Source organism: Passer montanus, unplaced genomic scaffold, assembly GCF_014805655.1.
Source record: "Passer montanus isolate IOZ18808 unplaced genomic scaffold, ASM1480565v1 scaffold51, whole genome shotgun sequence".
In the NCBI taxonomy this organism is placed as follows: Eukaryota; Metazoa; Chordata; class Aves; order Passeriformes; family Passeridae; genus Passer; species Passer montanus.
Window position 1 is genome coordinate 4351466 of NW_024370041.1, and position 15485 is coordinate 4366950.

At 39.1% G+C, this 15485-nt stretch overlaps 1 protein-coding gene across 1 annotated transcript in view; it reads right to left on the bottom strand.

The window, feature by feature from the left end:
• The window catches only part of LETM1 (leucine zipper and EF-hand containing transmembrane protein 1), a 28845-nt gene that overhangs the window by 13306 nt on the left and 54 nt on the right, over window positions 1-15485 (bottom strand). The window contains 5 exon segments of the mRNA XM_039723931.1: window positions 2336-2473; window positions 3184-3327; window positions 7885-8341; window positions 11436-11493; window positions 15437-15485. Coding sequence (XP_039579865.1) covers window positions 2336-2473; window positions 3184-3327; window positions 7885-8341; window positions 11436-11493; window positions 15437-15485 — 846 coding nt within the window.

Below are 15485 nucleotides of genomic sequence, written 5' to 3' on the forward strand. Positions count from 1 at the left end.
ATTTTTGTACTTGAAGTTATTCAAAGCATACAGTACTGTTTGGGAAAGGATTCTGCATCCTTTGTGATGGCAGGTTCTATGTAACTGCTTGTACAAATGCAAAGTTAAGCTCTTCAGTGATGTGCTACCAATGACTTCTCAGTCATTAAATTCAATTATTGGAAGCTGAAATAACAGTTCAAAGAAATAGGAGAAAAATTCCCTAGTCCCATCATGTCACAGTAAAGCATTATCACCTGTATAGATGTTGATTTTTCTATTTCAAGTATGCCATCAAAAGCTTATTAGTGCCATCACTACATCAAAAATCTACAAAACTTACAATTACATACTCCCAGTCTTAACATTTCAGTCTAATCATAGATATAAAAAAAACTTTTCCCAATACCTCTACTTTTTTATAACTCCTGTAAAGAAAATATAAAACTAGGTTACATCAAGTACAGTTTGAAAACCTAACATTACCTGTACTGCCTGATTTATCATGCCTACCTATTTTACCTGCAAACTCAAATATTTTAGTGAACAGCTAGTGAGTACAGAAAAAGGTACAAATTAGGAGATGAGATGGCCTTGAGCCCATTAACCTCCAGTATACTTTTGCAGCAGAGAAACCATCTTGAAGAAAGAAAGGTCAAAGGCCTTGTTGTTCCACTTCACCAGTGCCTTTGCCACAGGAGCCAAAAATGGCACTTCAAAAACACAGGAAGTATTTTCTCCCTTGTTTAAAGATGAATTTTGACAGAGACAAGCATGTGTTTCTTGAAAGTACAAACTGAAGCTTTCTAGTACATCACTAGCTACAAAGCAACAGAGACAAATTCTGGAATTATACAGCAGACATATTAAGCCTGCAATCAATGGTTCTTGCAGGATCAAATACTTCACCACAGAAGCCACTGTTAAAGAATAGCAAAAAGGTGAAAAACATTGAAGCTGCTTCTTGCTCTGACATTTATTATCCGGTACAGTGAAATGAGATCAATGAAGTTTGTCTCTGTGGCACAAATGAGAAATATAAAGCTGTAAAAAGTACACCCACACAGATGAAATGCAGGGCTTGAAACTTCTTTTTTAGTCATCAGAGGAACTTGGGACTTCCTCCAGCAAATGTGGAGTGAAACATCATTTATTTCCATGAAAATTAACGGCCAAATGTAAATTCTCAGTAGCAGTTCTTCCAGAAGAAAATTAAATGTTCTGAACATGAGGCATGAGTGGGCAAGTTCCCAGAGCCTGCAGGGGCAGTGCCTCAGCCACTAACTGCTATAACTAACCACTTACAATGTTGTGCAGATTCAAAAGAACAGAAACAGATGACTGCAGAGAGGCTTCGACGTAGTAGGGACTTTGCAAGAAGTTAATGACTGGCAAAATTTGCCACTATGATTATGTGAGGTGATCTGTGTGACACTATCAACATCATCTTATCACCCCACATCTTATTCTTAGCCCTGACGTGCAGGAAAATCTTAAGCTATTTGGCAGGGGTTGTAAAGTTCATGTCTGAAACCCCTGGGCTTATGTGCCTTTTTCTGTGCAAATGCACACTCTCTCCAAAGGAGGGGCCCACTGCCTTCCTCTCAACAAAGCACTTGGAGATGCTGTTGGCTCCACCTCTTATTCAACAGCCCCACAATTAAGAAAAATCAGAGATAAGGACTGTCCTGAGAAGACTTAAGAATGCATTTTTCATCTCTCCATTGTTCTCACCTACAGTTTGGTAAAGGAAATGCTGTGAAACCTAAAGGCCATTAATGTAGGAGGCAGATGTCTGACACTTAAATCTCTCTGTCAGCAACTAAATAGAAAAATTTTGCACAGCAACCACATTCTAACTAAACCTCAGATTATGCTACATTCTAGTCAGCATAGCAACCATGCACTTAAAAATTGTTTTTACAAGCAGAATTAAATTTGACCAAAAAATTTACTTTTTCCCCCATTAAGTTTCAATCAGTTCATTAGGAAAAAAGTCCTCTCCCAGTTTTCATGCCCCTTGTTAAAAAAAAGAGGTCAAAACCCACATGAGTAACCACTGGGCACACCATGTTTCATGTTAGAGTTAACTTATTAACAAATAAGTGAACAAGAAACAAATGAGCAGAAATATTGTGCTTCTAGAATTAGAGAGCAAAGGCACCAGCTGGAACACCAAAGTTAATAATAGGAAAACTTCATCACACTGACAAAAAAGAAATTTAGCCTAAGAAAACTACTACATTCTGTTTCTTCAAGTCCAAAAAAATAAAGTGATGTGATGATTACCATAGACCAAAAAAACCTGAAGTTTTTTATATGTAGGAAGAGAAAACATATTTTCCAAATTTGTTACCTTTTGAAAGAATGTTGAAAAATCTTTTGTAACATTTCCCTTGGCTGCTTTATTTTTTAAGGCCATCTCCTCAATGGTGTCTTGAAGGAATTTAGCCAATTCAAGCTTTACTCTCAATTCTTTCTTCAATCTTTCCTCCTGTTAAAAAAAATATTTGTTTTTAAAAGTTCCTGCCAGAAACACATGGACTAAACATCACTTCTGCCCCCTGACAAGTTATGTGGAGTAATTCTGGACTTCTGCTATAATACACATTCCAAAGGGGCATTCACTCTTCCCAAAGATCCCCAAATCACACTGAACAAGCTGAAGAGCTCACTGTGTGCCCTGAAAGCAAAAACTTGTGGGGCTCTTTTGGTGGTTTTTACAAAGCTCTAACAATTCAGAGAAAATATGACTAGTAGAAATAAAGTTTAAATTTAAAAAAGCATAAGAAGCTATTTTAAATATTAAGTATACATAGGAAAAACCTTGAATCAAGGTTTAAGACTACAAATGTTACAATGTCTATTTTAATACAACCAAAAAAATAAAATAGCTTTATTTCCCTTTTGTAGGAGTCATAGAAAATGGAAATGAGGATAGCAGAAAAGACAAGAGAGGCTTTCAACCCTGATAGCTTGGCACCTGCACATATTAAAACCAGGATAGCACTGGTTCAAAATTATTATTTGTTTTTGTTACTATATGTTCAAAAGCAAGACCTTCAAAATAAGGAAGATAAAAAAGCATTACCCCAGTAGTGGAAAAAAAAAATCTAACATTATTAAACTTGTTTTAATTTTTTTACCAAGAAATTTCTAATTTTTAAAAAAATATCATTGGATTATAAATTCAGAACTGCTTACCTTTTTAGACTTTGTCTCAAATGTAGAGGGAAGCATATTAGGGAACAACTTAAGAGCTACTGGAAGTAAAAATTCCATAAATGGGACAACAAGAAAAACCAAGAAAGGGACCAGGCGAAAAAGATCAGCACATATTCGAAGAAACTGGAAGGGAAAAAAATATATCAATAAGCTAATATTTAAATAGTTATTTTAAAAATACTTGATTTGATCATCTAATTGTCACTTAGGCTCACATATATATATATTTGCTATGAAGAAATTTTAAAATTACACAATAAAAGGATGTGACAAAGTCAGTTTTTAGTGTTTTTTGTCAAGTTGCTACATACTAGAGAGTGCTGAAGTTTCACCAGTTTTCAACACTATAGAAAGTATTTCAAAAGCCTCACTGTGTCTCAATAGGATTATTGAACAAGTATCTCATTTAAACCTCTTAAAAGCACCTGAAAACAGGAGGTGGTCATTTGTTGTCATTAAAGCTGCTTAACTTCTTTTATGCATCTTTATTTGCGCTCCACCACTTCTTACATGCATGAGCTACTATGGAATAAGTAATCAAGAATAAAATGAAAGATCCCTCCCCCTTCTCCCTTATAACAATTGTAATGTACATTTAAATCCAGGGTAATGAGCCCAGCTTGGTAGATTTTTTTTTTAAACCACTGCATTTCCAGAGCAGTAATCCTCTGAAGCAGGCAGCATTCATTACTGAATCTTGAACTGCATGAAATAAATACTGTCTTTGTGATTTCTGTACACTCACAAATATATATATTAGGCTGTACAGTCTATTATTAAATCTTTCAGTAATTGTTGAAAGCTTCATAACTCAGTTTATATTGGGGAGAGAAGATCTTGCTTGACTCTACCTCCTTTTAGAAAGGAAAACACTGGTTGTTGGGAATCCCATCAGCTCCTAAATCAGAGGTACACTCTGGTATTCCACTGTTGTTCCACATCAAGATTTGACAAACACAACTTTAAGTGGCAAAAACTGGCAGCATAAATGAAATTACAAAAGTAAACCATGCTGCCCACTCCAGCCTCTCCCCACAGTTCATGGCAATCAAGGGGAACAGCAGCAACAACCAGCACAGATCCCATGTCCTCAGGATTTGCTAGAATACAAAACCTGTAAAACTTCATTCAGAATTTTCTTACCATAAAAGAAGTACTACTGATTTTAGTACTACTTACAGCACTAAAATCAGAAGCACTTAAGAGTATGTGGAAAGCACATGCTCTACAGATTCAAAGTCTGGCATTTTTCTTTGTACATAAAAAAAAATGAGTTTCCCAGAAGGGATGCTTTGGTCCATTGTTTTGAGGCTCAAGGATTTTTCCATTCATTCCAACAATAGAAGGCAAATGACTACCATGGAGTTAAAAACCAAAAAAAGTAAGAAAGTTTGGAGGAAAATTTTAAAACTCAGAATAAAAGTACATTTTCCCTAAAAAAAACCTCCAAAATGTCTATAGAGTACAGAGTTCCTATTTTCCCCTAGTCTATATTCTCAGACAGTGCATGTAAGTATTTCTACAACATCCATATCCAGGGAAGCAGTTTTACCACAGGATTAAGCCAACTTAATGCTAACCTGAGACGAGGTAAAAGGAGCCATGAAGGTGCTAAAACTCATCCATAAATACATACACAGACAGGGAAAAAAGGATCAGTACAAACCAAGTAAGGGTGGGGTGGGAAAACTTGATTTAAACACCAAGCTTTTCACAGCAGCACTGTCCTGGATCAGCTTTCACAAATCATGGAACTGCACCTTGGCTAACTCAAGGAAAACAGCTTTATGCAGGAACCCAGTACAATGGTGTACCATTACACACACAGGATTTGGAAGCACAGCACCAGAACCTTGTGACTACCCTGTATCTGCTGCTACAGCTGGGTATTCCACCCTTCCCTCCTCTGCAGGGAAGAGTTTGTAAAGCTGGTGGACTTGCCACAAACTCCATTGTGTTTGCCACCTCACTGCCACATCCTGAACCACCCTGCTGCAGGAGCCAGCATTAGAGCAGTTTGGTTTTTGCTTTTTTTAAAGTCAGTACCATGTTTTACTACTTCCTGCATTCTCTCCTAAGTGTAGATATGTGACCCTGCTGAATCCAAACCCTGCCAGCAGTTGTAGCAGCAGAATTTTGGAATTAAGTTTTAGTTCACATAAGCAAGAGGTCCCTTTGCATTAGCCATGCTGCAATTGCTTGTTCATGTGGTTAGATTACTTGGATATCTTTCCATTATTGCCTCCAAAGAGGAAGGAAAGGGCAGGCAGAAATAACTCATTTGTCAGTCTGCATGAAGATAAGATTTCTCGGGGACTGTCAGCTCATGTGCAGCTTAATACTTTTAAAGCAGTATATACATCAATTTTTATTTTATATTTTTTAAAGTTCAGGAGGTAATCCAGCACCAAAATGTTAACACTTCGTTAAATCAGTCAGTATACTACAATTTACGGTTGAACTGATAAAAAAAAATTAGTTGTGTTGAAACAAACTTGAAATAAGATTTAAAAAAAAACTCCAAAAGGGTTTTTTACAGCTGTAGCCTGGTTTGCTTTTCAGTGACCCCGGGTTCTGAGCCTAACAAGCCCTCAACTCCAGAGACACAATGTCCTCTTCCTCCAAATACAGAAAACACAAAACCTAGATTAAGAAACTAATATTACTGTAGTTATTAAAATTATTTTCTCTACATCTCCTACACTGGATTTGCATGCATATAAACACATACATATATCATTAGATAAGAGACAGGCTACACCAATGTAAACACCAATTTATATCTGCAAACAAATAAATGGCCATTTCATTTAAAAAGAGAATTAATACTGGAAATGAACATTTGCACAAAAAAACAAATCTAGGAAGGCCATATGCCAGATCAATACTTAAACATGAGCAAGACAGCTCTATCACTAGATAACAAATCAAAAGGTAACCAAATGAATAAATCCATCAATTGATGGAATATTACTGCTGTTCATATAATTTCTCAGAAGTATGGCTCAGTAAACATGAAAGAGGCAGGAAAATCAATGGCTCCAATCTTCCCCCTGGAGAATTTCCCATTCTGTTTTAAACCATGAATTAATTTGTCTCGCTTGGCTTTTCAAATTCCCCAAAGCTCTCAATAAACCAGCACAAGCCAGAACTGCTACTTCAACAAGTCCTGCAGTCCTCACCTTCCCCTATCCTCAGTTACTCTTTCTGGTACTCCATAATCCCCTCTCACGTCAGCAGAGACTGCTTTATTTATTGCTGGATCAGCTGCCAAGCATTCTCTTGTAGCAGCCAAGGAACCCGGCAGAACTAAAGGAGCCTGAAGATGCTGAGACCATGGAGCAGAGGAGTCTGCCAGGAAACCACACCCACCCAGAGACAGAAACTGCTACACGTGCCTGTAACAATTTTTGCTACTTGGCTAACTTTGTAAATTTAGGAAGAATTTTCATACTGCATTTAAGACGTGATAGGTGATGGGTTCTAATTACCACCAAATTGTTCAAATGCGACCAACTTTTATCAGGAAATTATAAAAACAATGAGCAGATACTTGTATTTTTCATCATTTACTGGAAGTTTTGAGGGCAGAGATGTGAACTCAGCACATTGTGTGTGCAGGTGTCCAAACTGCAGAGAGCCACACTGCCCACAGGCAGCACTGTGCACTCCTGCCCCAGAGCACACACATCTTCTGCTCCCCAGCTTTTCTTCTAAACATCTTTCCAGCAACAGCTGAAATGCTTTTGTTTTAATAAAGGCATGAAGACAGAGTTGAATTTTTCATCTCTATAAACTGCTTAAACAGCTTGTCCTTAAAAACAGTAAAATGAGAACTGTCAAATCAGCATGTTTGATATTTTGCCAATGAACTGAAGTTGAATATCAATGTATTTTTAAAAAAACCCAACAAAATTAATGATACCAGCTTAATATTTTGCAGTCTTTTCATATACGAATTCACATCCAATGTTTCTAAATACCCATATAACTTTTCATTCTAATTAAATACGCCTATTTCATCCAAAACCTGAAATTACTATTGAAATACATATATATTATCCAAATTTGAAAGCACTCACATTTTTCACTCCAGATTCCATTCCCCTTTTCTTTAAAATTATCAGTTGCATTTTTAGTTTCATAAATATAAGCAAAATGCCATAAATAAAGGAAATATATCTAGGCGAAAATTATTTCAGATATATTTCTAACTGAGATAATACATCATCAATCATGCATTTCAGCCTGCAGCTTTTATCCCATTCAAAAGGACCCCATTAAGCAACAAACGGGAACTGAACTGGCTCAGATACAACCTTTACTAGCAGTGTTTCCCACTGTTTTTCCAGCTGGAATGAAAAAGCAGAGAAAATTACTGTATATGGCACAAGGCTGGAAACTTGAGAACAAACCCCACTTGCTGCCCATGTGACAAAACAGAAGAATCCTCTGCTCTTCCAACAAGAAAATAATAAATTTATCTTCAATAATGGGGAACATCGGAAAAAAGTTTTGGGGTGATACCCAAAAATTTTAGTGTCCACATAGTGAAGAGGAAGGAAACACACCGAGGAATTTTAATTCTAGGAACAGAAGACAACAAAAAGAAGTAACTCAGTTCTAACAAACAGAGCAATGACTGAGGACACCCAGAGGAAAGTGGTCTTTGCCCAGTACCTGTCTCCGCTCCCGACGAGACAACGTGTTCCCGTGCAGGATTCTCCAGAGCATCCTCGCTGCTATTTTGGTGTCAATCCACAGCAATCGAAACCCGTGGTAATAGTGCTTCAGTTCATCCACAATCCTCTGCCCAATAGATTTTTTTACAACTTCCACTTCTGTTGGACTATATACAGGACCTCCTTCTTCCAGCTTCTTGTTTTTGTCCTTTAAGGACTTGAGTGACTTTTCGACTATGGAGTCATCTTGAAGGGGACGTGAAGAATGCCACCACCTAACTGGAAGATACTGGGGACCTAAAACACCCACGGTTGCTAGTGGCGTCCATGGGCCAGAAGGGCTTGTGAGAGTGAAGTGTATTTGCTCAGATCCTTTAGTCCAACAACAATAGTGAGCTTTTTTGGAGTAGGCGTAAACAGGAGGGACACTAGTGCAATATTTAAAGTGTACAGTCCTTCAAAAGAAAAAAGCATTCAAGAATTAGCAACAGATCATCAGCTATTTCTAGATATATATTTGCACAGGTATATATATATATTTGTATTTATAAAACGCAAAATTTAAGAAATATCTACTGCATATTTAAGGGAAAAAATGATTTTTTATTATTAAAACCAATGTCTATACATGAAAAGAACATTTGGCTTTACTTCATGACAAAAAAAAAAATTAATCTGCAGGGAATTTTCCATTATACGACTTTGAAAAGGTAGTTTATTTTACTCCAATTAAATAAAGAGCAGCCCCCACATGTGCTTTCCATTTAGACAGCTAGACTTGAAAAGTAATATGTAAATTTATAAGTAATGTGAAGTCCTGTCTATTACTTCTCCTGTTTGTGCAAAGCACTCGAGACAAAAAAAAAAAGTAAGATGTATACTTGGGATAGGTGCTGAGTCAGAGAATTAGTACCAGAGGAATCCAATTTCATCAGAGTTCCTTTCTTACTATCTCCATGCATCCAGTTTTCCTTACTCAGCAGAACCTTTTGCAAAAACTTCTATCACAGTACTGAGCTGGGACAGAGAGAACCAGCACTCTTCTACTTGTACAGAACTTTGTTCTTTTCTTTAATTAAATGCAAAACTATTTTTTTCTTTAATTAAATGTAAACTGAAGTTAGCAGTGGAGCACTGCTCAAACACCACTGATATTCCTTATATACACAGAAGAACCACTCATTATATGCAAGTAGGATTGTACATGCTTTTAATAAAAGATGGGACAAAAATGAAATAGTAGATAAAATATTTCATATAAATGTGTTCCATTAGTGTCCCTCAAACTGAAATACCAGCAGTAAGACATCTACAGAGAGAACTGACTGAGGTGTTTTCTTCCTGGAGCTAGTGTACTACCAAAGCAAAATCAGAATGTGTTTTTGTCTTCAGTCAAGGAACAGAAAATAGGTGCAAGTGGCTTTACAGGTCTTAGTAACATTTTAAGGAAAAAAATGTTTATCATACACTTAAAAGTGCTAGCCTTACTCACTCAATTTTCAGACAGAAACACTTTTTAAACTTAATTTTTACACACTCAAATGAGTTTTAATTTACTTTAATTTACTTCTGTCTACCCAATGTTATTCAAATAGAGCTTTGTACAAAAAAAAACCAACTAAATTTTTACTTTTTAAAGACACACTATTCTCTAGTTTAAACTGAAGTTTCAGCATCTGACCATTCAGTGGTCAGACAACTGCTAGAACATATACATTTATACAAAACAGTCTCTTGGCTACCTAGAAAACTTCACATTTGCACAGATATTAACTAATAAGAATTACAGCTTAATTACTTTAGGAAAATAAGCTACATATTCAAAACCAGATTAAAACACCTGCATAAATCAATCTACCCTGACTATAAGGCATTTCCCAAAAGCTGAGCTCCAGGCCTACAAGCCAAGTTCCACCTACATACATTGACAGTCTTCTGCATGCTTCTGAGTCTACAGGGAATAAAAATATTGCAAGAAATGTGCCTCTCTGAACACACTTTCATAAGAAGGATGTCAGACACACTATTCCTGTCCCACCTGTCCTCAGGACTTATCACTAGAGTCCTCTGCATTCAGATCTGGGTCATGTGGGGTGTGGGCATTAGTTTGTTATATTTTAAGCGACAACAGTATATTAATAGCAGCTTTGGTTAGGGAAAAACAAAACAAAACAAAACAAAAAACCTAAACCAAAACAAACAAAAAACCCACACCCAAATCTTCTCAATAGAAAAAGATTTTTTGTCCCAATATTCTGCTGCTCATTTCATCACAGAATCATCAGTTTTGGGTTGGAAGGGACCAAAAGACCACACAGCTCCAAGCCCCCTGCCACAGGCAGGGACACCTTCCACTAGACCAGGCTGCTCAGAGCCCCATCCAGCCTGGCCTTGAACACTTCTAGGGATGGAGCATCCGCAAATTCTCTGGGCAACCTGTTTCAGTGCCTCACCAGCACAGAGCAAAGAATTTTTTCTTATATGAATATAAACCTACTTTTCCTCATTTTCAAGCTATTCCCCCTCATCTTGTCACTCCATTCCATTGACAAAAGTCCTCTCCAGCTCCCTTGTAACCCCTTTAGGTACAGGAAGGCTTCTCTGGAGCCTTCTCTTCCCCATGCTGAAGAACCCCAACTTTCTCAGTCTGTCTTCATAGGAGAGGTGCTCCAGCTTAACGGGTTTAAAACCATAATTTTCCAGCTTCCCAAGAGAGGTCATATACGCTAACATACTAAATATAGATATTTGAAAAGGTTTTATGTATTTAAAAAAATTAATCATCATTAATTCTACAGCAAGTGATATGGAACTAACATCTCTAAAAAATAATTGGTTTGTTTTGTATTACAGGGCTGTGTCTAGAGACACATCCTTAGTTTAAAATGAAAATCCAGGAAATCAGAATAGTCCCTGTATCCTGAGCAGTTAGTTTATAAATGAACTACAGAACCCATATTTTAACATTCCAAGGAAAGGCATTAGGAGATTCTTATCTACAAGTATGCCTTGTGAGCCAAGTCAGGAACAGAGAATGGATTCTGCCAACATTCAACTCCTTCAGTTCCATAAGGGCACACAACAGCTGGATTTGTTTTCAGAAGAGGACACTATCACCCAAGGCTGCAACATACAATAAACTCCTTTCTTTGGTTTAACAGAGATCCCACTCAGATGCTCTACACTCTTATTTGTCAATTGCGATTTTCAATTTGCTGCAACTGAATGTTTACTCTATGGAACTCCATGGAGAAAGTATGAGAGGAGCTCATCAGATCCCATTAGGACACCTGGAATCACCCAACAGACATTAATATTCTACTGCTTTCACATCAGAAGTGAAACAAAAAGGGAGGAAGTGGGAAAAAAGGGGAAGATTTCACTTTCTTTCTCCCACACACAACCAACCAGGTGAAGCAGGTAATACTCAGACTTCCTTTAATTTAACACAAACTGGAGTTAACATTTCAGCACTTTGTTTTTCTGAACTATTAGTTAGTATACTGTCATAGAATGTAGGTTTAAATATAGACATTCATATTGACTCACATTTTGTTTGCCAGCCTCAGGGATGTGCAGCTAAGACATGCCCGATCTCCCAAGTTACCTGGAAAAATACCAATAATTAGCACCAATTCTGAAATTCAGGAAGACATTTATCCATGTAGTGAACTGCACACAAATACATGAGTGAAAAGATTGATCTTTACATAGAAATGACTGCTTTTGAAAGCACAAAAAAAGATGTTGTTTAACATGTAGAGTTGAACTCTGTGGATGTGTGAGGTTGGTTTCCTCTTGTTCATCTGTCTGAAGACAGGTTTCCAAGTCCCTCAGGCAAGAAACTATATTGCAGAGGAAATTCACTGAAAGCAAATGTAATTTTTTAACAGCTCTATGACAACATAGTATTAGATGATCCAAATGGAGCCCCTGCCAAGTGTTTAGGATTAAAATTGCATTTTGTTTTAAGCAAAACAAATAAAACACAAGCAGGAACCTTAAGAGACTTCACTAGAGAGGTGGAACCACAACACCATTTCAATTCATTGCTGCCCACTTTGATTAGCACCTGGTAAAAATAGCTCTAGCCCATGACCTCTCTGCAAAGGATACAAATTGTCCTGAAGGGAGGGGTCAGAGCCTGACCCAAAGCATGTGAAAAGTTAACTTTCCAGAAAACACTGTATCCCTCAACATTCTTTTTATTGAAAGACTACCTCAGAATCAGTCCTAATAAAGTCCAAAAGAAGGGCTGACACCTGCATACGAGCACCTCTATCCAGGAACACAGACAAGCAGCATCCATTCTGGAAATAAACTGAGAAGATCAACAAATCATAAATTATCCAAGTCACGTGCTTCAGTAAAGGGCCATGTCTGAAAGTCTTCCAACCACAGAAGAAGCATCAACAACATAAAATGCTACCAATCTACAATTACTGAAATCCCTGATCCCACCAGAAAGGAATTAACCTTCCTAAAGCAACTTTAAAAAAATAAATCTTGTATTAACACCTTGCTACAGTAACTCAATAGGTAGCTACAGCCAAGAGCAAAAAGACTTTTGGAGAGATCATAAGAAAAAATCATACAAGCAAGACTTCAAATGTGTTGACTTTTTCGCCAATCTTTTCAGAATTCAGTGTAACCAAAATAAAATTGAAAGGCTGGATAGAGAAGGCACACTGTGGTTTGCTTCTCCCATCTGGGTCAATCCTAAGAGACAGCAGGATACAAAGGTCATTTGAGAGGTCCATGGTACCCTTTCCCACCACCAAAGCCAAGATACAGCCTATGACAGAATCTAAAGTAGACAACTGTATCTGAGAAAACACAGCTCCCAATGCTGATGGCCAAAAGCCCTCCCCAACAAAATACCCTAATTATTAGGGGAAAGAGATGTTGCCAAAATCAGATAGAACAATCGGAAGGTATAGAAGATAAGTGAACTTATCTGAGGAAAATCTTGATAATCAAAGGATGTCCCATGCAAAGTGGGCTCTGAAGAAATTACAAAAAAAGCTGTGGCTTTATCAAGTCAAAAGATTTACCCACATCAAGTTGTATCAAACTCTAACACTCACTGCCATGGCAAGTAGAGCCAGGGAAAAACTGTCTATGTCTGGCTCAAAAAGCAAGCCCTGAGAAGACATTGTGATACTCTCCAACATTTACAGAAAGAACAGTGGCTAAATTATTTAACCCAAGAGGCCAGCCCAGAAGGACATCCCTGACCTCAAGGAGCAGCTGAGCAAAGCAGAGAAGTACTCAGTGTCTGGAGGGATAAGTCACAGCACAGTAATCTGTCTCACCCGAGTGCCAGGAGGCCCACAAAGCCCTGTGTGCCTAAAGCAAGGGTTCTGCCAGGAGAGGACATTGCCTGCTATGGACAGTGCCCCTAGAACTAGGAGGGATGATCTGGGACTCAAAACTGGCTTGGAGTTTCTCAGATAAAACTCCATAGCAGCAAGACACTTTCACTTCACTTACCTTCATTCCAACCAGGTTCATTAAATGTTAAGGAAGGGGTCAAAGAACAAAATTCCAAGGTTACCATAAGAAAACGTGCTAAGCTTCTTGTTGTACAGCACGTTCAGAGTGTGAACAGGCTAACAGAAAATGTTTATTCCAACTCTGCCAGTTCTGACAAGAGCTATTTGGGTTTTGCAGTTTCTCTTATAACTATGTACCTAGGAGTAAACCAGCCCTGAAATAAAAAGATATACTTCCTTACAAAGGGGGCAAAGTCCATAATCCTTGCTTCTGGGAGCATCTGAACGACATGAATGTTGCTTAACCATACTCAACACTGCTCGTTTAAGAACTGGCTCAGTAGAAAGAAGGGCAGTAGTGCCAGAAAAGCTGTATGTTAACATGTTCCTCATGGAAAAGTAGTCACAGAAACTTTATACTTCAATTTAATGAAGTATCAAACCTAAAGTTTTTAATGTAGAATAGCAATACTGTTACTATGTTTAGATGCTATCATGAAGTAAGTCCCTAGAGAAGTGTAAGCTTGCAGTACTTAACAGTCTGATCTTCACAGGAATAACGTTTAGGATTCTTAGAAGCACTTAGCTTTAACTTAATCTTAGACTACTTACACGTAAAGCGAAGAAGATGAGCTAAGTAAAGCAAAACAATACAGAAAAAAAATACAGCATACAAGAATGTGTTAAGAATAGATTAACACCCCAAATAAAAGTATTGTCTCATAAACACAGTGCACCACAGCACACCAATTATCTGATTCTATCACAGCATTTCAGCTTAGGTTGTCTAAGGTTTATAACAACCAACATTGCAGCGATCATTAGCAGCACTTTTTATGCTATGCCACAAGAACAATCAAAGCTCCCATCTAATTTGAAGGTACATGGATGTGCCTTTTCCCCATTTTAAATAAACTGAGTAGTTAGGATACCCCAGCTTTTTGTTCAGGACACTGTCCAGGGTTAACCTAAATAAATGACTCTACAACAGTAGCTCAAAAAACCCATCAGCCAGAGGAAGATACCACACTTGAGTGACTATTGGTAACCAAGAGGACAGCTGTTCTTTGCAATGAACAAGCATCCCTGCAGCTCATCAGGTCTGCCTGGATGTGAGCATGCAGCTGCCCTGCTCTCAGTGACAGCACTCCCATGACAAGCTGGGGCTGTGTCAGTGACAGGCAATTCCCTGCTCACCCCCTGCCATTCCAGCTCAGGCCCTGTGTCAGAGACAGGCAATTCCCAGCTCATCCCATTCCAGCTCAGGCCCTGTGTCAGAGGCAGGCAATTCCTTGCTCACCCCATTCCAGCTCAGGCCCTGTGTCAGACACAGGCAATTCCCAGCTCATCCCATTCCAGCTCAGGCTCTGTGTCAGACACAGGCAGCTCCTTGCTCACCCCCTGCCATTCCAGCTCGGGATGTAAAGAGCAGCCACAGGCCTCATGCACTTTACAAGCTATCAGTTGTTTCACACCACAAAGCCTCACCAACCAGAGATATTTAAACTGCCAAATTATCTTCATTATTAATCAGTATCACATAATGCACTTCCTTTTTGTTTTCCTAAGCTTTCAAAGCCACTTTCGTCCCTAACACAGACTAAGAAAACATCTCCTTGTGCTTTCATAAAAAGAAGCACATGACTAGTGACAACCCCACTTCACACCCAAGCCCCGCCGAGAGCAAGGCAGGCAGAACCGAGACGTAGTAACGCGTTCCTGCACTTTAACAAAAAACACGCGCTTTTCCCTTCCCCGGCCAGCCGGCTTTTAGGAGACACGCGTGTCCCACGGCCCTCAGGGTAAATCATCCCCTGCAACCACGCTGCCGCGGAAGCACATGCCAAGAGGCCGCAGCAGCCGCCGAGCGTGGGCCGGGCCGGGAGCAGCGCCAGCCCCGGCGGACACAGCGGCGAGGACTCGGCCGCGGCCCTTCCCTCCCGCAGCGGCCTCTCCGCCCACGCCCGGAGCCCCCAGACGCCTCCGGCCGCTCTCCCTCCCCGCTCCCTCCCGGCCAGGCCCGGCGGGCCGGGGCCGGCCCGCGGGGAGCCTCACCGGGCCGTGGCGGGCGGCGCAGCGCTCGGGGCAGGCGGCAGGCGCGCCG